The following is a 20,456-nucleotide window of genomic DNA, read 5'->3' as shown; positions in this document are numbered from 1 at the left end:
ACGTCCGTAATCCCTCAGGGCTGAATCGCTTGCTTGTCCTCCAGAGCGTTTTAACGCTTTGGGAGGAATTGGAAGGACCCTGGTCCTCTGGTGTGAGACCCACGTGCAACGCGCCCACTCTGTCCCGCCTGCGCCGGATGTCTCCCTCGCACCCACTCCTGCCTGGATTCTTCCCCCGCGGGGTTCTTTCCCAACTAGGCAGCCTTTCCGGTTTGTCTTGGGGGAGAGGCCCTGGCCTGGGACTTGGGGATGCAAGGCTCCCCAACCTCGGGTTTATTATCTGTCAGAGGGGCTCATCTGTAGTTCAGTTATGAGATTCTGGGTCCTAGCCCTGACTCTGACTCTATCCCTGGCTGTGGCCTTGGGTGAGTTTTTCTGGGCTCCCCTGGGAAATGGACAGTGTGACAGTGCCTGGCTTAAGGGGGACACGAGCCAGCCCTGGGAGGCAGAGGTGGGGTGGGGTCAGTCACCCCTTATGAGAACCCAGTCCCAGCCCACACGAGTCCCCAGGAAGCCGAATCCCCCAGGCCTGCAGTGCCACTCTTCTGAAATGGATGGGATGAGGGTGGGGACTTCATGAGGACCAGGGCCTGGCATGCAGCCCTCACACCAGTGGCCCTGGTGTCGTTGCAAAATACCAGAGACCACTCCCAGGGCCAAACGGGGGCCTCAGAGGCTGACAGAGCAGTCTGAATGCCAGCCCCCCAACTTCCCAGCACCCACAAGTACCTCCAGCCAGTCCACCTTCTGGTCTGGGAAATTCCAACAGCAGTGTTTGCTGGAGGCTCAAGGCAGGTCCTCCCAGACAGGGGCACAGCCCCCACCCTGCACCCATCTTGGCTGAGGCCGCAGGGCTGACTCTGCCCACCAGACCTGCTCTGTCCTCCAACCCTGAGGCGTTCTGAGTAGGAATCCCATGCAGACGAGTCTCAAGCACTTTTTATTTCACACGTTGTGCAGGGTGCCCCGTCCCAAACCCGTGGGCGTGTGTCCAAGTGTCTGGGGAGTGGGCCGAGCCTGAGAGAGAAGGGCCGCATCCCAGAGAGCCCCAGGCTGCCGCTGTTGACCTGTAGGGACGTCTAACTTCAGGCCTTGCCCTCTCCACCCGTGAGCCGTCCTGAGTCACTGGCTCTTGTACTGTCACCTGGGGTGCACAGAGCCAAGGGCAGCCTTCTCCAGCTGCGGTGTCCACAGTGGTGTTGGCCACATTGAGCTCTCCCTGGCACTTGAGGTCCGTGTACCCTGGGGTGGAGGCCGCCCCCGACTCATGTCCAGGCTCCAGCCAACAGCCTCAACCCCCATGGAAGGCTCCACCGTTCCCTCCAATGCACATGGGCCAGGTGGCTGCCCGCTGGACACGTGTTGGAGACAGGCTTGCAGTGGTCCGATGCCCCGAGTGTCTAACACCCCGTGGAGGTCAGCACGCTGACCACCCCCACGTCGACTGCAGCACGAGTCTGAGCCCCAGACGCACAGCGGCCAAATGGCCTCTGCTCTGACGACTCACGTCCAGATTACAAGGGAGACGCGCAGCGTTAATAGAAAAGTTTGTACATACACATATAAAAAACGATTTGGTCTTCCGTTAAGGCTGTTAACAGTTTAAAGTTATGTAAACCATGTACAAAGAAACAGGTACTGCAAAAACGTACAAAAAGTAAGGGAAGAGATGAGAGGCTGCCTGCCGAGATCTGCTGCTTCTGGGGAGCTTGTGACGCGGGGGCCTTGGTGCGAGGTGGCCCACAGCCCCAGCCGGCCTCTCCCTGCCTTCACTCTGCACTTGGAGCTGGTGCCCACTTTTCATTCTGGCTGCTTCTCAGAGAGCCAAATGCTCACTTTGCAGCTCCAGCCCAGGGGCCCGTCCTCGGACATGTAGACGCTGCCAGCTGTGGTCCTTCAGCCGTTGGCCTGGCCCGAGGTGGGGGGCAGGCAGTACGTTGGGGGGTCCGAGTACCTCCGCTTGGCCCCGGGCGGCCGGCCGTCCTCATCCAGGGGCTCCAGAGACACCTGCATGGGCAGGTCTGCCCCCGGCGTGACATACACGGAGTGCACCTGGTCCGGGCGGCGGGCAGGTGGTTCTCGGCGCCTCACTGGGGCGGCGGCCGCCCGGGCGCCTGGTGCCCAGCTGGGCAGGTGGGAGGGTAGGCCCGGTGGGAGCTTGATGTTGGCCGTGGGCATGACGGGGGTCCGCCGGGGGATCTTCACTCTGACCGTTACGAAGGATGAAGGCCTTCGTCGTGGAGGGGCGCCCGCCGTGGGGAGGGGGCTCGGGGTGGGCGCGCTGGGGCAGGGGAGAGCAGGCACAGGGGGCCCTTTTGAGAGATAGATGGCAGGGTTACTGCAGCTTTGGGGCCGGCAGCCAGACCCTTGCCCCAGGGCCTGCCAGGGGTGGATGGGAAGGAAAAAAGCAGACGCTACCTTAATACTGACCTTCCGTGGCCCCCCGCCCAGCCCGCTCCTCCAGCAGACTCTCGGTGCTGGCAGATGTCTCTGAGTCCAGGTTCTCCTCGTCGGAGCCCCTTGCGTCCAGCTCTGGCAGCCGGTAAGTGATGTCCTCCCTGGGGTGGGGAGAGGGGTCATGGTATCCAAGGCCATTCCACAGAAAGTGCCAGGCTGGTATGGGACACGTCAGGCTGTCCTGCTCCCTGTCACTGCTCCCTTCCCTCCCCACAAGCAGATCTGGCCTGAAATGCCCCTGGTCCTCAGAAGCTCATTGCATGAGAGGGTCAGGCTGCTGAGGGAAGCCTGGGCGTTTGACCCAACACTGAGTTACTGACATGCTGCTGCCTCAGGGCCTTTGCACGTGCTGTTCCCGCTACCTGGCACACCATCCCCGCTCCTAAGACTAAGGTGGCCAAGCAACCTAGTCACACCTTCTGGCATTACTATTACTATTTTTTAGAGACAAGGTGTCGCTCTGTCACCCAGGCCGGAGAGCAATCATAGCTCACTGCAGCCTCAAACTCCTGGGCTCCGGCGATCCTCCTGCCTCAGCCTCCCAGGTTGCTGGAACTACAGACGTGCATTGCCAAATAGGGTTCCCTTTCACATTCACGTATCAGCTGGAAGATAAATTAGGAAAGACTACCTTCAAGACAAAAGTGGGAACACTGCCTCTCTGTCACTCCTCTCCCTGTGGGCCACTGTGGTCCCCTGTGGTCAGGCATGCGGTTTAAACAGAGCTCTCTGCAAGTGTTCATGGTCGAGCTCTAGGACAGCTATGTCCCGTGAAGTACTGTTTACCCACGTTAGGGACAACGGGACCACCAAGGACTGAACCTGCCTGCCAGCCTCCTAAAGGCCATGCCCTCTACTGCCTGTGGGCCAGCAGGTGGGGGCAGATGGGGAGGGCCGAGGGAGGGACGGGGATGGGAGGGACACTTGCTTCTCCTCCTTGATGGACTGGATCCGCTCGATGAGGATCTCCTTCTCTCGGTCCTCCTCGCCGCCGGCCGCCTCCTCCTCCGGCAGCACCTCCAGCTCCTCCATGCCGCTGCCCTGGCTCGCCTTGGGGCTCTTGTTCTGAAACGGGAAGCAGCAGGTGTGACTGGCACCTCCAGGAGGGCGGGGTGAGAGGGGGTGTGGCAGCAGAGGGCAGTGTAGGGTTAGTTCTGATGTGCACATGCAGGGCTCTTAGCGAGCCGCCTCCAGGAGTCCCGCGGGGACACAGTGGCAGGAGCTTGGGTGATTAGTCGTTGTCAGCACAGACGGTCAGTGGGCAGGGGCCTCCCCCAGCATGCGCTTCTGGAAGGTTAGGACATGCTCGCCTTGTCCTAGACAACCCCGGGGCCAAGGGAACCCAGCATGCACCGCGCCGGGACACACGCACCGCGGGGCCCACCGGACACGTACATACCAGGACCCCCTCATGGGGAGATGAAAACCCCAGTTTGAGAGGCCATGGCTGGGAGAGAGATGAACACTGGGTGACCACACAGGAGTGACTGGGGGTCACATCCGACAACCGGCATGAAGATAGGGGTTCCCTGGTTCTCACAGGAGTCCAGGACCCGCCCCCCACTGACACCTTCCCCTACCATGGGCCCATGTCTCCTGGTATGGGGACATTTTCCTGTGGGTGGGGCCCGGGTCAGCAAAGGACAAGGCTGGACTGATGACCTGAACCACCACGTGGGTGACAGGTCCCCCTACCTTCTCTACCTAGAGGAACAATCGGTGTGAGGCTGAGCATGGACTGTGGCTTTGTGGTCAGGGCGGGACATCTGCCCTACCTGTGCAGCCCTGAGGCCTGCATGAGGCCTGCCTGCGGCCAACAGTGAGCTGGGAAAGGGGACCGGGGGCCACGCCCACCGCCCGGCCCCACCCTGGCCACCTGAGGCTCCCCCACCCACGGCCCTTCCCACCCAAAGCCCCGCTCCCAGGCCCTGCCCCACACTCCACTCACAGCATTTTGCCGCAGCAGCGAAAGCCTGCGGAAGGCGATGCTCTCTGCCGCTTCCAGCTGGCTAATCTCTTCCATCTTCACTTTGTACTTCCGCATCTGCTCCTTGATCAGCATCTCCACGCACCTGCGGAGAGGGCCCACGGTGCAGCCAACTCAGGGGGGCGCGGGCCGGGGCCTGGGGATGAGAGACCCAGAGGCCAGGCAGGGCCAGGACACAGTTGTACGGGCCCCCGTGCTGCGTGACTTCGGGAAGCTTGCTCCACCTCTCTGAGCCTGAGTCCCCATGTCTGCAAGCTGCCTTGTTTGAAGGAGGGTCAGAGTGAACGGAACCCCTCAGGCCCCAGGAGGGTGGTGACTATTCTGCCTCACAGGGGCAGGGGCTGTGTGCTTGGACCACACCATTTCTGCTCGGTGGCCAGGGCCGGCATGCAGTTCTCAGGACAAGGAAGGGCTCAGCCCCAGAGCGGTCGGTACCAGGGCTGGGGAGGTGGGAGTCCAGCACCGAGGGGCAGTCTGGGACCCAGGTTTCCCACTGTCATGACCACAGAAGGAAAAAAGGACCAAAGAATGTTCTGGAAAAGACTGGAAGCAGTTCTGTCAACACCACACCACCTGGATGGTATCAGAGCCTCCCTCATGCTCCTGACTGCCTAACTGTCGCTTTTCCTTAACGGTGACGACCGTAGCCTGGGGGACCTGCTGGCAGGTGTCCCTCAGGCCTTCTTGTGTTTGCCTTGCGAAGCCACAGAGGGTGACAGGCTCCTAATGCTCACAGTTCCCAGCCCTAAAAACAGGTCCTCTGTTGATGACTGACCATCACGTGCTTCTGAGTTCTGAAGAACTTTCAGAGAACTTTTGAAGGACGCTCAAGGGGAAGAATAAACCACAATTTGGCTGCTTTGCTGCTTTTTTTTTTTTGGTTCTTCGGCCTCAAAAGAACTGGGAAGTGACACCTCCCTGCTGGAGGAGACAGTCAGGGCCGCGTCTGGCCACGGTGGGGCTGCAGGAGTTGCTACCTACTCGGTTCTTTTCCTTCCCTGCAGCAGGGAAGGGAGCCCTCTGCGGCTCACCCTCCATCCAGCCTTTGACACGAGCTGTCTCCGTGCCCCTTAGAGCACATTCGGATAGAAAGGACACAGAGTCGACCTATAGCACACAGCTCAGACACAACTGCTGGGGCTGTTGCTAGCAGGTATTCTCTTCTGGACTTTTCTTTCCTTTAATTTTTTCTTAACAGATGGGGTCTTGCTATGTTGCCCAGGCTAGTCTTGAACTGCTGGCCTCAAGCGATCCTCCCACCTCAGCTTCCAGAGTAGCTGGGACTACAGGCTCACAACACTGCACCTAGCTTTGGACTTTTCTTACACACACATTTACACTGCTGGATGAAGGTGTCGGGGAGCCCCGCCAGGGGGCTCCCCTGAACATGTGTCTGGGGCAGGGCTGGCCGTGTCTGGCACTCACGTGGTGATCTTGAGCACATCCTTCATGCTGGTCAGCGGGTCTGCGTTGTCAGGGCAGCGTAGGAGGCAGGGTGCAAAGATGATGGCCAGCGCCCCGGGTGACATGCGGTTCACGTCCTCGAGCAGGGCCACCCTGCATGGCCCTGGCAGTTAGGGGGTGGCCACAGCCAACGAGGGAGGTAGGTCCCAGGGAGCCCTAAGCCTGGACTTTAGAGCCCCGGAGTGGTTGCTGGGAAAGTGGCACCGCAGCCCAGAGGCGAGAGACACTCACTTCCGTAGCACAGAGAGGTGCCTCGAAGGACCCAGGGCGGCCCAGCAGACTGGTGGGCGTGGCCCTCTCCCAGAACCCTCAACCCCCGCCACCTCCCGGTTCCAACCCACCAGAGCACACCAGCCCGGCCGCGCTAGGAAACGCTGCCTCAGGGGTTTGTGACGGGGTCCCCAACCCCACGGAGGGCAGGCGGGTGGGCAGGGAGGCACTTGCTTGACAAGGTGGAAGATAAGCCGCTCCAGGGAGTTGTGGTTGGCCTCTGGGAGGTGCTCCAGGACAGCGTAGATGGCGGCTAGCTGTTCCTGCTTCTCGGGCAGCTCTAGGGAGGCCGAGGGCGTCAGCTCCCGAGGGCCCCCGCAGTGCCCGCCCTACCCCACTGGCGGAGGGTGGGTGGCGCCCTCTGTGTGCTGCTTGGGGTAGGCATGTGGCAAGAATGCAAGGCCAGAGAGGGGTCCCAGCCCCACCCTGAACTGGGGACACGCTCGGCTCATCTTGTGAACAGGGTGTTCCCGCTCTGTCCCCGGCTGTGGCCTGCTGTGGGGCTCACCGACGGCTCGGAGAAAGTCGCCGTACTGGGCGAACGTCATGAGGGGTTCAGGCAGCTCCCGCAGCCACTGCTTCAGCACCCCGGTGATGGCATGGATGGGGAAGTCCTCCAGCTTCACCGCCGCGGGGTCTGCGGGGCGGGCAGGGCTGGTGAGCACTGCGCACGCCGGGTGGCTGAGCCCAGGGCCTGGCACGGCACCCACCTGCCCGCAGTGCCCACCTGTCTGCAGTGCCTGCCGGAGCTCCCGAGTGCGGTTGGCCGCACCCGACTTGCGGTAGAGGCCCTCAGTGTACAGGCCGTGCATCTCCACATGTTCCAGAAGCTTCTCCAGCACGATGGGCACGGAGACTTTGTCGTTGGTCAGGCTATCCACGCACACGCCGAAGTGGCCGGGCTCGGCACCTGACTCGCCCTGCCGTGCCAGGGGTTGGGGGGTCAGGCCTGGGCCCGCACAGGGCCCAAGGGAGCCTCTGCTGTGGACTCGGCCCTCCGTGCCCCACGTCTCCCCTGGCACGGCTGCAGGGCCGCCAGGCTGCGGGGCTTGGCTTGACAGCCACCGAGGGGGTGAACTCGCAGGACGGCTGGCCCTTCCTGGGGCGAAGACTATTCCCTGGCCCTCACACCCCCTCAGAGAAGTGGATCCTGACTCCGGCTGCACCCCGGGCACTGGGGACCCCACCTTCCTCGTCGTGCAGAGTTGGGGGCTTTCCTCTGCCTGGCTCAGGACCCTCCCAGAAGGAGGCGTCAGCAGGGCTGGGGTTCTGAGATGCACATACATGCCCGGCCCCTGCCTCGGCAGCCTTGAGGAATTCAGACAGAACCGGGGGCGGGCGTGTGTTCCCTTGCAGAGCCAGGGGCCGCAGCCCCTCCTGCCAGCTTCCTGTGTTCGCCGAATGCCCTGATTTGGCCCTCACACCAAGTACCCCCTCCCCAAGGCACCCGGCCCTACGTGGAGTGTCATTCTAGAAAGTTCCAGGCCCTGGCGTGCTCACCTTCCTCCCACACATGTAGGAGCAGTAACTCTGGATCTTGTGCACACACTTCTTGTGGCAGGTCATCTTGCACACTAGGAGGTCACAGGGCGGGATTCACAGAGGGTACGCTGGGGACCCCAGGTTCCCCGACTGCCTTCTAAGCTTGCACTGTAGGAATCTCTGCCCTGATTCCATGAGAGGAAGCCATGCAGGGTGGTTTTCATAGCTTCATGGAGGCCGTTAGTAGCCTCAGACCCAGTCTGGCCAGTAGGCCCGAGAGCAGGTGTGGGGTGCCCGGGCACTGGCCGAGGGGCTCCGTGCATCACAGTGTTAAGAATGGTGCTGCTTTTCCTCCTTCCAACAGCACCGAGCCCCACACCACCTGGCTGGTGTCTTGGAGAGAGCAAGCGAGCTACGCTAAGGAGGAGGGGGTACCTGGCATCCCCCGAGGCGAGGGCAGAATCGGCCCCTCTGGGCGGGGCTGACTAGGGCTGGGTCTTGCTTGGGCACCTCCCTGTGCATGGCCACGGGCCAGCTGGGCCAGCCCGGGCCCCACCTATCTCCCAGGGTCCCCGGGCTGGCTGTGCCTGGCACATGGAGGACGGAGCTTGAGGGGTCTGGGGAGGGGAGCACAGTTCAGGTTGTAGGAGCAGCCTGTAAAAGGACCAAGAGGTAGGACGCAGGGTGACCTGCCCAGGTATCCCGGAGGAGGAGAGACTGCAGAGGTGGCTGAGGACGGGCTAGTGGGGGCCCTGGAGCCAGCCAAGAAGGGGGCTCTGTCCTTGGGATGCTGGAGGGTTTGAAGGGGCAAGATGCTGCTGGGGCAGTGGTCTGGAAAGATCTCCCCTGCAGCTGCGGTGGGTGAGCAGGGCGGGGTGAGCGGGCCTGGCGGGGTGAGGCCCCGGGCGCACTCACCGCTGCACAGCAGGGCCTTATCCATGAGCCAGATGTAGGAGAGGCACTGTTCGCACGACTGCGGGATGCTCACCTGGTAGCTGGCGAACACGTGGCCGTTGTGCTCCTGGACCTACTGGGGCAGCAGAGGGTGCTGAGTGTGGGGCTACCCAGGTGGCTGAGGGCCTGGTGGCACCTCGGGGGCGGGCACTGCTCATTCCTGACCACAGCCGGTGCTGGGGCAGGAACACGCACGCACGCACGCACGCACACAGATGCACACTTGTGCACATGCGTGTAGTGCTGACACGGATGCACACGACAGGCGCACACACTCACGCAGACACGTGCACGCTCTCGCAGACACTCGCCTGCACACAGCATCCACATGCACACCTACTCACAGCACGCTCTTGCTTCCGCTTCTTCTTCTGAGCTTTGCTCTGCTGTGAGGGACACGAAGATGATGAGGTCACATGGGGCTCCCCGGGGAACATGCCCACCCCAGCCCGGTCCCCTGCAATGGAGGCATCCGGGCGCCTTGAGCCCTCCCTCATCTGGAACGGCAGCCGCCCTAACGCGCCCCTCCTGCCCTATTCAGAACCCCCTGACCCAGAAGTGAGGCCCTGGGAGTGGGTGGGGGAGCCCGGCGGGGAGGTGGTGGGCAAGGAGCGGAACAAGTGGGCGAGGCAAGGTGGGCGTGGTATGGCGGGCTGCCCACCTTCACGGGCTCAAAGTCGTTCTTGCTGTAGCTGCGGGTGAACTCATCCAGCAGCGACTGGAAGAGGTTGAGGACCAGGTTGGTGTCCTTCTCGCCGCGCTCGGTGGCCAGGTTGCTGACGACAATCTGGTAGTTCTCCATGAGGTCCTTGTAGCCCACGTGGATCTTCCCGTTCTGCGGGAATGCCAGGTGTGACCCCCACAGGCTGGGGCAGGGACGGGGGACAGATGAGGGTGAGGGATCTAGGGGAGGGCACCAGAAACGCCCCAGGCCAGGGGCCACCACGTACGGGCACGGAGTACATGGTTTTGATGTTGCTCCTGAACTTCTCGGTGGCTTCAATAAATAAGCTCTCAATGGGAGTCTTCTGGGAGCGCAGGTCATTTATCTGGAAAGAGAGGAGATGGCCCAGCGCTGGCCGGGGGCCCGAGTGCCCGAGGAGGCTCTACACCGTCCCTCCTGCTCTCTCCCAACTCCTCCCCGGCCCTTCCCGCTGACCCTGGTCTCTCCAATCCCTTCAACCCAGGGTTAAAGCTGCTCACGTTTGGGGCTGGATCGCTCTCTGTAGCACATTCCTGTGCACTGCAGGGTGCTGAGCAGCATCCCTGGCCATGGCCCACCTGATGCCAGTTCACCCTTGCCCCAAATCGTGACAACCCCAAATGTCTCTAGACACTGCCAAACATCTGGAGCTGCGGTCCTCAAGCCGCGGGCCGAAGCCCAGTACCGGGCCATGGCCTGTTAGGCAATGGGCTGCCCATCGCCGCCTGGGCTCCATGCCACCCTCCCCCAACCGTGACACCCCACCCGAGCCACCCAGGTCTGTGGAAAAATTGTCTTCCATGAAACCGGTCCCTGGTGCCAAAAAGATTGGGGATCGCTGCCCTGGAGGACAGAATCTCCCCCAAATGAGAGCCACAAGTTGTGGCCAGGCGCTTCCTCTGCCCCACACAGGTGCTCAATGCCCAGCCATACCCCAGGACAGGGTCACCTCAAATGGCCTGGTTATTTCCAGGCAGGGCTCCTAACCCTTTGTAGCCACATCGGCCCACCCCGACCCCTGTGAGGTTCCCAAATGCAGCTCTGTCTGCCGTGGGATTGTCCCTAGCTGGGATGTGAACACCCTGAGCACAGGCCACAGCTTGTTCACCTCTACCTCCACTGCATACAGTTAGCACTTAATCAGTGTCTGCCTCGTCACTGAATACGTTCCGTAAAGGCGAATTCTAAATACAGTGAAGAGTGTGGGCAGCGGCTGTGCACTTGGACACAGCCAGGCGCCAGGACGGAGGGCCTGGTGGCACGTGGGACGTGGGTGTGCCCACCTTGTTGAGCAGGAACTCGTCCAGGTACTTGAGCTCGTTGGCGTTGGTGATCTTGCGGAACACCGATTCCCGCCACTTCTCCGACACTGTGATTTTGCCGATCTTGAGGTTTCGGTTCTTCTTCCCTTTGCCTCCCGGCTCCTTGGCGTGCTTCTCACCTGCTGCGTGGCGGTGCTGGTGGCCGGAGGGAACTGTCGGGGACAGGGAGCAGCTGGTGATGGTGGGTTCTGGGGCAAAGACGTGGAAGATCCCCCCACCACACTCTGCCTCGGTCCCGGGCCCAAAATGCCCCCACCCCTGGAAGCTCTGTGCCCAGGGCCCAGCCCACAGTCACTCAAGGGCCGACCTGGAGACGGTACCATGTCCCCAGGGGCCCTGGTGGCTCTGCCGTCCATCCCTGAGGCTGCGGGCGACCAACCTTCCAGACCCTTCTTCATGGGGGTGGCCTCCAGCAGGACCCCGGGGACTGCATTCTCCATCTCCTCCATGCCCTCCAGGCTGTATTTCTTATCCTTGGTTTTATGCAGGAAAAGTCTCTTAAACGTGGATCTGTGGGAAAAATTAAATGGCTTCTCTTAAGCCCGAGGAAATGAAAACGGGTGTAAGGCCCAGCCTCTCTCTGACCTGGCACACAGCAAATGCTCTATAATTGCCTGATCTTTAAAAAAGGGGTCATTTTATTATAAAGAAAAATAATCCTTTTCCTTGTTACTGATGGGATAGGATGCTGCCAAAACGCAAGCCTATTTGTACGAACAACAGGGGTGTTAAATGAAGAAAGCGAGATGCTGAACAGAAAAGCCCCAAAGTGACTCTATTTTCACATTAAAAAAATAATAAAGGCTGGATGTGTTGGCTCCACCTGTAGTCCCAGCTACTCGGGAGGCTGAGGCAGGAGGATCGCTTGAGCCCAGGAGTTGGAGGCTGCAGTGAGCTATGATGACGCCACCGCACTCCAGCCTGGGCGACAGAGTGAGACCCTGTCTCTAAAAAACCAAAAAAAAAAAAAAAAAAAAAAAAAAAAAAAAAAAAAAAAACGAAACAAAGAAAAAACAACCTAAACACCTAGCCCCTCACATGTTTTTATGGGCACAGGCTTAGAAACAAGTCAGGAAGAAGAAACTCCAGGCCAGGAACCATGCTGCTGGGTGTGAACGGTGCCCCCTCCCCCCCGCTGCCGCCTCCCCCCAGAAAGGTGTGTTCAGGTGCTGACACTCAGGACCTGACAAGTGTGAGACAAGTGTGACCTCATTGGGGAAAAGGGTCTTTGCAGATGTGACTAAGTGAAGGATTCTGGGATGACATCATTCTGGATTAAGCAGGTCAGCCCTAAATCCAGTGACAAATGTCCTTATAAGATGCACAGGAAAAGACACAGGAGGAAGAAACCCGCCCTAGGGACTGGAGTGATGGGGCTCCGAGCCCAGGACGGCCTGGAGCCCCCAGAAGCTGGAGGAGGCAAGAAGATCCTCCCGTAGAGCCTCTGGAGGGAGCTCAGACCTGCCCACACTTTGATTTTGTTATTTTCTTTTTAAATTTTTTTTTTAGAGTCAGGGTCTGGTTCTGTTGTCTGTGCATTGGTGCCATCACAGCTCACTGCAGCCTCAGCCTGCTGGGCTCAGGTGATCCTCCTGCCTCAGTCTCCCGAATAGCTGGGACTACAGGCATGCGCCACCACGCCTGGTAATTTTTTTATTTTTGTAGAGATGGAGTCTCACTATGTTGCTCGGGCTGGTCTCTAACTCCTGGGCTCAAGTGATTGTCTGACCTCAGCCTCCCAAAGTGCTGGGATTACAGGTGTGAGCCACCGTGCCCAGCTGTTTTTGTCATTTTAAGCCACCCAGCCTGTGGTACCTGGTGATGGTGGGAGTCCCCCTGCCCCAGGGAAGCCCGTTCCGCCACTTCCTCAGCTCCCGGCCCTGTGTTTGTATCAAAGCTCACTGTCCCAGGGCCCACTCTCTCTTCTCTGTGAAAGAACCACCTGGTGCATTTTCACAGGGCTTTTCTGGGGACAGAGCCTTGGCCCAGTTTTTCCCGAGGGCCCAGGAAGGGGTCTCCCAGAGGAGCGGGATGGGAGGAAGGAGCTTGTTCTGATTCAGTAAAAAGCCAGATGGCACCCGTCCATCCGTGGGTGGATGGAAGATGATGGATGGATGGTCACCCGCAGGGCGTGACCCAGACTGGCTAAAGGCTTCACTGGGAATTGTCTCATGCCGATGTGGTCACCCTGGCCCTCAGGGTCACAGGCTGGGCTTTGTGGGCAAGCATGGGCTGTGACCAGGGGACATTCGGAAGGGTCTTTGCACAAGGGACCTCTCCTCCCAGAATTTCTACTGAGCAAACACCCAGCTGGGCATACTTCGTAAATGTGATTGGTTTGGGAGGTCAGATTGCTGCAACACCTTGGCAGGGGACACTGGTTGTCCTCTGGTGGCTTGAGTTCCCCCTAGCTCCCACACTTACTTAGAGTCAACCTGGGAGCCTGGGGACAGCCCGGCGTCTGGGCCGGAGGACACCTCGCCCGATTTCTTCTTCTGGACGGCTGGCTTCTTCGAGCTGGGCTCCCTGTCAGTGGCTTCTGCTGCGGGCTGCGAGGATGGCGCAGGGAGGGGCGGGTAAGCAAAGGCAGGAAGGAGAGGAGGGGTCCCCGCAGTACTGTGCACCCCATCCACCAACGTCACTTCTCTCTTAAGTTGCCCTTTGGGCAGAGCCGGGGTGGCTGGGGCAGAAGCGAGCTTGGGCCCTGGGGAGCGAGAGCTGTAACCTGTAGCTTTACCTGAGCCTTGGCCGGGGACGGGAGGAACTTGGAGACATCACTCGTGGACAGGGAGACGCGCCTTTCCCTGTGAGAGCACAGAAACGTGGCTTGACCGACCAGACTACGTCAGCGGTGTTCTCTCATCTTAGCGTAGTGGGTCTCAGGTTCTCACCTGGGTGATTCTACCCCCCAGGGGACACTTGGCAATGTCTAGAGACACTTTGGGTTGTCACCACTAGTGGGGTGGAGGCCAGGGATGGACACTGCTTATCGCCATACAGTGCCCAGAATGGCCTCCGCCACACAGAGTACTCAGCCCCAGATGTCAATAGTGCAGAGGGTAAGAGACCCTGCCCATCTACCCGTCCATCTACCTATCCACCCACCCACCCATCCATCCCTATCTTCTGCCCGCCCACCCTCCCACCCCTCTCTATCTTCCTTCCGTCCATCCATCCACTGTCTGTCTGGCATCTGGTGGGCGGAGGCCAAGGACGCGGTTGCGCATCCTACGGCACGCAGGACAGCCCCCAGCCCAGGGAACAACCTGGCCCAGTGTCAGCGGTGCCAGGCCTGTGTCTTCCCCAGCGCTGCTTTTGTCTGGCCACAGGCGCTCTGGAACAGGGGCTGCAGACACACGGTCCTGATGCTTGGCTTACCAAGGACAGGGCAGACCGAGCCCTGCCCCTCTCACGCCGGGGGAGTGTGATGAGGAAACAGAGGCCCGGGTGGGCTGGCGAGCGGGACCTGGCCTGAGGGGCTGCCTCCCGCAAGGCCAGGGCTTTCTGGTGAGCACAGCTCAGGGCCCCAGCTGGGCAGCCCCGGGCAGGTGCCTCGTTTTCACTGAGCCCTTTGCCTGTTCTCTTGGTCCTCCTTGGGGCTGCTCACGTGTTTCGGGGCTGTGTCGCGCTGCCCCTGCCCGCCTCCCCTAGGCCGCGCTCAGAGGGTGCAATGCTTACTCTGTGGGTGTGAGTGTGGTCCCCACGGCTCGGTGCCTCTCGCTGAGGTCCAGGGACTGGCTGAGCACGGTGGCGCCACCAGTGCTGGCAGCAGCCAACAGCTTCTTGCCGCGCCACAGCTCTACGGCGTGCGCCAGCCGCTCGGCGTCCAGGCACCGCTGGATCTGGGTGGAGCCTCCGGGGCTCTCGGGCTTGTCCCGAGTTCTCGGGCTGCCGCATGGTTTGCTCTCGTCCTTGGGGGTCTCCGGGGTGCTGCCGGGGGCTGGTGGGCCCACGCTACTGTCCAGGGCTAGGCTGGTCGGCCGTTCCATGTGGCCGGGCCTCAGGTCCCCACCCTCGGGTGCCTGCTCGGTTTCTGGTGAGTCCCCGCGGACTGGTGTGGTCTGGGGTCTCTCCACGGGCTGCTTTCGAGAATCGTCCTCAGTCTCTGCCTCTGCGTCTGGAGGACTTTCATCTTCTCCGCTCTCCTTTTTGTCTTCCGGGAGGCCCTCCCCTTGCTCCTCGATGGCCCTTCCAGAAGGTTCTCTGAGGGCACTGTCTTCCTTACAGGACTGCATATGCTTGTTCTGGAGCTTCACATGCTCCAGCCCCCTTTGCCGACGTGACTCTCGCTTCTCCCGGCTGCTGGGGACTTTCTCGTGACTTTCGGCCGTCACGCTCTTCTGGGGCGGGGGAGCCTTCGCTAGACTCGGGACCTCTTTATCCGGCGTGGACTGCTCCGCTGGGGACCCGTCGCTCACCAACGCCCGCGACTCCAACCCCGGGTGCCGGCTGTCCTCTGAGGGCTCCGGGGCCTGCTTGGCCACCAGCTCCCTGCCGGGGGCCTGGCCCGGCCTGGCCTCCCTCTCCTCTTCTGCCTCCTGCTTCCCCGAGACCATCTGGCTGAAGCTGTGTGAGGAGAAAGTACAGGGGCCGGCTCAGAAACAAACGTTCACTCCACCCGCAGAAGCGATCCAGCAGGTCCTGGTGGGACCCCCACCCGGGCTGCCCAGGGGCTTCGGGCTGGGCTCCACCTCTGCCTAGTCACCCTTAGAGATGCTTCTGGAAAGCCGGAACCTCCTCAACCAGAACGCTGGTGCCCCCCCTTGTCACGGACACCCCTGCCCTGGGTCTGCCTGGCTTCTCCTGGAATGAGAAGACCCTTGTCGGGTCTGTGGCGCTGGGTTCTGTTAAGAAGCCCCTGAATTCCTTTGGGGTCTGCTCGGGGCTCCCCCTTGAGCTCCTTATTTGCAAGGCTTTTGTGTGTGTGGCAGTGTCGGAAAGGGACTTCTGCCCGGGACCTGGGACCCCGACTTGCGGCAGAGGGCCGGGTCTGCGGTGGTGGTCGGGGCTAAGGGGCCCATAGAGTGCCCGGGCCGGGGAGGGGCTGGCTCCGAGCCGTGGGTGCCAGTGTGGCAGCAGGAGCTGCTGATGTCCTCCTGGTGGGGTGGCTGGTGCCTTTGTGGCCGTGGACGCCTGAGCTCTGAGTGTGGGGGAGGGGAGCCTGCTTTGGGCAGGTCTGGGGGCCCCTTATTCCATCCTGAATCCAGGTGTTCCACTGACTGGCTCGGGTGGCCAGGTGCAGGGGGTCCCTGGTGGATGCTGAGTGTGGCCAGCAGTAACAGGCCTGGGTCCCTACGTGCTGCCTGCCGGTACCCAGAGCAGCTCTCCGGAGCCCGTGTGTGCCCAGACAGCCCTTCTTGTGTCCAGAATGACATCCCCACAGTTTCACTGGCCAGAAGGTTATCTTGGGCAGCATTTTGGTGAGAGAACTTAAAGATTCTGGAACGTTCCAGGGAGTGCCACCCTGCTCTGCTCACCTCTTGCGCTGCAGGTGGCCCCGGCAGAGGCTCTGCAGGCGGATGATGCTCTGTCTCTGGCGCCTGTAGGCCGTCCGCTGGCGGTAGCCCCTCCACACGGCCTGGAGGTACACGGCTGCCTGCGTCCTCTCCAGTGTCCGCCGGACCCGGTAGGACCGCCAGTGTGCCTGGATGGTGACTGCCGCTCGCTTCAGCTGCAGGAAGCGCCGTCGTTCCAGCGCCATCCGGAACCAGCTCTGCAGGAGCAGGATTTTCCGCACGACCTCCCGGTGCAGCGTCTCCTGCAGGGCCTGCCGCTCCGTCTCCTTCAGGAAGACCTGGCAGGGACACGGTCAGGCGGGGTCAGCCCTGCCACCCCCCACAGCACCTCCGTGCTCGGGGGGTCTGCAGCGTCGCCCGTAGGAGTGAAACCCGGGCTGGTGTGCTGACTGACCTGGACTCGTATAAAAAAAAAACCCACATGACTGTGGTAGAATTGACGTAACATCCAATTCACCATTTTACATTTCTTTTTTTTTTTTTGAGACAGAGTCTTACTCTGTTGCCCGGGCTAGAGTGCCGTGGCGTCAGCCCAGCTCACAGCAACCTCAAACTCCTGAGCTCAAGGGATCCTCCTGCCTCAGCCTCCTGAGTAGCTGGGACTACAGGCATGGCCACCATGCCCTGCTAATTTTTTCTATGTATTTTTAGTTGTCCGGTTAATTTCTTTCTATTTTTTATTAGAGACGGGGTTTTGCTCTTGCTCAGGCTGGTCTCAAACTCCTGACCCTGAGTGATCCTCCCGCCTCGGCCTCCCAGAGTGCTAGGATTACAGGTGTGAGCCACCACACCCGGCCCAATTCACCATTTTAAAGTGCAAGAATCAGTGGCATTTAGTACCTTCACAGTGTTGTGTGGCCACCTCCTCTATCTAGTTCCAGAACATTCTCATCACCCTAAAAGGAGACCCCGTCCACATCAGCAGTCACTCTCCATCCTCCTCCCCCGGCCCTGGGCAACCACTGATCTGCTTCCTGTCATTATGGATTTGCCTGTTCTGGACATTTCGTTGTTTTTTTTTTTTTTTTTAAAGGGGTAGGGGCTGTGAGGAGGGGTATTCAGTGGCCTTGCTTTTTATGTTACTGAGACAGAGTCTCGCTCTGTCACCCTGAGTAGAGTGCAGTGGCGTCATCGCAGCTCACTGCAGCCTCCAACTCCTGGGCTCAAGCCATCCTCCTGCCTCAGCCTCCCGAGTAGCTGGGACCACAGGTGGAGCCACCATGGCCGGCCCTGTTCTGGACATTTCATATCAATGGAATCGTGCAAGAAGTGGCCTTCGGTGTCCGGCTTCTCTCACTCAGCATCATGCTTGTTTCCGAGGCGCACCCACGTGGCGGCAGGTGTCAGTCAGAGCTTCCTGCCTTTCCATGGCTGAGTACTGTCCCGTTGCACGGACACAGCACTTTTGCTTATCCAGTCACTGACTTATGGGGTTTGGGCTGTTTCCACCTTTTGGCTACTGACACTGGTGGGCACTGGTGTACAAGTGTTCACGGGAACACCTGTCCTCAGTTCTCTCGGGCACATACCCAGGAGCACAGCTGCGGAGTCACGTGGTAACTCCACGATTAACCTGTTGAGCAACTGTAAAGGGATTTTTCACATCAGAGGAGGCCTTCATGGGAAGGTGACCTCAGCACTTGTTTTATATACAAGGGCAGCCGAGCAGTGCCCCAAGAAGAGGCAACCGACACCCGCCCAGAGACTGGAGACGACTTCTGAAAGGGGAGCCCAGCGGAGGAGACCAGACGTGACCACAGTGACCGACCACCGCCAGAGCAAGCAGGTCAGCACGAGTGTCCCTGCTCTACCTGTGAGGTGGACAGGTGATGTTCAGGTCTCTCAGCCCTGCTTAACGGCAAGTGGGGACTCGGCCAGGCAGCCCCCGCCCCTCAGGTGCACGCTGTGCCTTCTGGAAAGAAGGCAAGTGCGGGGTGCTGAGAGCTGCATTTCCTCAGCGGAACCCCTTGCTTTTCAGGGCGTGGAGCGGAGCCTCTGGAGACGGGGAGGACCTTGCACGTGGTGCGAGGCGGGCGGGGGCTGCAGCCCTCCGGGCACGGCAGCGCTGACCTTGGTCTTCCCGATCTGGTAGCTCCTCTTGTCCACACCCATCTTCTCCAGCAAGGCGGAGATGACCTCCCTGCAGGGCCGCGCGCTCTGGGGCAGCAGCACCTGGAACTGCTCCGTGAAATCCTAGGGGATTGTGGTCGAGAAAGGAGAAGCCGGGTGAGTATTCCCGCCAGCGACAGGAAACAGGGCTCCGGCAATTTCCTGGCCAAACTGAAATTGGGTTTGATGGGAACAGCACTAACGAATCTAGAATTTTGGGCTTTCAGAAATAGTCTGAATCTTTTCTTTTTTGAGACTGAGTCTCACTCTGTTGCCTGGACAAGTGCCGTGGCGTCATCACAGCTCACTGCAACCTCGAACCCCTGAACTCAAGTGACCCTCCCGCCTCGGCCTCCTGGAGTGCTAGAATTACAGGGTGAGCCACTGTGCCCGGCCTTGAATCTTAAGAAAGACCATGGCGGACGCGGATCTTTAGGTCAGTCCGGGTGGGTGGGAGATGGGGCCGCCCTCAGGGTGGGGCTCACAGTCTGGGGCTGGCTAGGGAGCACAGCTGGGCGAACATGCCTTTTAGGCAAACAGTTATTTCAAGTATTTAGAGGCCAAGCATTGGTAAAACACACCAGCACTTCCCCATTTTTTTTTTAAATAATTTTGCTGTTCCCATCTGCACAGAAGGCCACTATTTCCATTCTATGGATGAGAAAAGAGAGGTGTGCCACAACATAGCCAAGGCCACACGGGTAAAGCAGAATGGGAAGGGCTCAGGGCGACACAGGTGCCAGCTTCTTGTGTGCGGGTTCTCGACCAGGCTATGCTCACCACTGGGGATATTCAGGGATGTTGGCAGCCATGCTGGGTTTTCACAACTGGGGGACCTGGGGGCTCCTGGCATCTAGTGGGTGGAGGCCAGAGATGCTGCTCAACATCCTACAATGCACAGACGGCCCCACGGCAAAGAATGATGTCGCCCCAAACATCAGTGGTGCCGCCTTTGAGACATTTTGCCCTAGAGATTTGGTCTTCGCCAGTTCTGGTTACTAATGGTCCCTCGTGTTTCTAGAAAGCCCAAGGAGCCATCTCTGAAGTCATCACCTGCCTGGGCCTCCGTTTCGGCGTGGGGGGTGGTGGGGAAGCACGAATAAGAAGCTCTTGCCGGTGGCCAGAGAGCAAGAGAGTTGGGTATAAAAATGGCGACGACCAGAGGTGTTTGGTCAAGGGCTCTGAAAGCATCTGCTCGCGCAGCTCCCTCCTCCCGCCTCAGTGTGACACTTGGCATCTTTCCAGGTTTGGCAGGGGGCCAGCCACCTCTGCTGAGGAAACTTGAGCCCTGTGGCAGGGAAGGATCTGGTCCAAATGCCAACAGTGCTGCCAGGGAGAAGCCCTGGTGTAAGATAACCTGGGGATTTATGCTCCAAGGGGGCCATCTCTCTGGAAGAGGGAGGGGGCTGAGCTGGCCCTCTGCCACATCACGGCTGGCTGTGCGTGCACGAGGCCTACCTGGAAGGTGTACTTGGCGCTGTAGCCAGACCTCCGGATGCGCACGGTTTCCAGCATGCCCGTGTAGCGTAGCTGCTGCAGGACCAGCTCGTCATCGAAGCACAGCTCTTTCTGAAACGGGCACGTGAGTGATCAGGGCGGGCGCCTCTGGCGTGATGTGACGCCCGAGCCCGTTGGCGGCTCGGGACTGGGAACTGTGTGAGGAGGGCAGGTTCCCATGCAGGTGCCATCGCTTGGGATTCTGGACACAGACAGGGTCGGGGTGCATGTGCAGGTGCTGGCCGGCCAGCTTAGGAACGTCCCCCAGCACGGCAGCCAGAAGCACCTGGAGAATTGGTCTGTCTTTGCTCCAAATGTTCTTTTTTGGAACGAGGAGACGGACCACTCAGCAGCAGTGCTCAAGGTGTCTGAGTCTTCTACAAAACTTGGGTGTCTGACCTGTTCTATTCCCTGGTGTTCTGGAGATGGATGTTACCTCTTGCTGCCAAACTTGGATAGTTTGCTGCAAAGAGTTCTTTTATAAAAAGGACCCAAATGCAAACCGGTGCCGGGCTTGTACTCTGTGCTGGTTGCCAGGGTAAGTGCCAGGGCAATCTGGCGGGGGCGGGGGTCTCAGTCTAGGGCTGGAAGCCAGACACGTGTGACACAGTGGACACTGCCTGGGCCTCTGTGGGAGGTGTCCCAGGAGAAAGGGGATGCTGGGCCAAGTCCTGAGGAAGGGACGGGCAGGGGCA

At 60.1% G+C, this 20,456-nt stretch overlaps 1 protein-coding gene across 1 annotated transcript in view; it reads right to left on the bottom strand.

Annotated features, from left to right (window-relative positions):
• Nucleotides 1–933: 933 nt before the first annotated feature.
• The window catches only part of MYO9B (myosin IXB), a 98,273-nt gene continuing 78,750 nt past the window's right edge, over nt 934–20,456 (bottom strand). Inside the window, exons 20-41 of the mRNA XM_069476050.1 lie at nt 19,723–19,833; nt 18,226–18,348; nt 16,117–16,433; nt 14,318–15,205; nt 13,377–13,443; nt 13,064–13,188; nt 11,019–11,149; nt 10,601–10,791; nt 9,565–9,663; nt 9,276–9,449; nt 8,959–9,000; nt 8,576–8,687; nt 7,679–7,752; nt 6,906–7,098; nt 6,687–6,815; nt 6,353–6,458; nt 5,870–6,001; nt 4,406–4,529; nt 3,857–3,904; nt 3,382–3,522; nt 2,431–2,554; nt 934–2,312 (exon numbers count right to left, since the gene is read on the bottom strand). Of these exons, the coding sequence (XP_069332151.1) occupies nt 1,897–2,312; nt 2,431–2,554; nt 3,382–3,522; nt 3,857–3,904; nt 4,406–4,529; nt 5,870–6,001; nt 6,353–6,458; nt 6,687–6,815; nt 6,906–7,098; nt 7,679–7,752; nt 8,576–8,687; nt 8,959–9,000; nt 9,276–9,449; nt 9,565–9,663; nt 10,601–10,791; nt 11,019–11,149; nt 13,064–13,188; nt 13,377–13,443; nt 14,318–15,205; nt 16,117–16,433; nt 18,226–18,348; nt 19,723–19,833 (3,867 nt within the window). The 3' untranslated portion in view covers nt 934–1,896. The remainder of the gene's footprint in view (nt 2,313–2,430; nt 2,555–3,381; nt 3,523–3,856; nt 3,905–4,405; nt 4,530–5,869; nt 6,002–6,352; nt 6,459–6,686; nt 6,816–6,905; nt 7,099–7,678; nt 7,753–8,575; nt 8,688–8,958; nt 9,001–9,275; nt 9,450–9,564; nt 9,664–10,600; nt 10,792–11,018; nt 11,150–13,063; nt 13,189–13,376; nt 13,444–14,317; nt 15,206–16,116; nt 16,434–18,225; nt 18,349–19,722; nt 19,834–20,456) is intronic.

This window comes from Eulemur rufifrons, chromosome 2 (assembly GCF_041146395.1).
Source record: "Eulemur rufifrons isolate Redbay chromosome 2, OSU_ERuf_1, whole genome shotgun sequence".
NCBI classification, from domain to species: domain Eukaryota; kingdom Metazoa; phylum Chordata; class Mammalia; order Primates; family Lemuridae; genus Eulemur; species Eulemur rufifrons.
The sequence above is the reverse complement of the archived record's forward strand: the minus strand, read 5'-3'. Positions and strand labels throughout refer to the sequence as shown.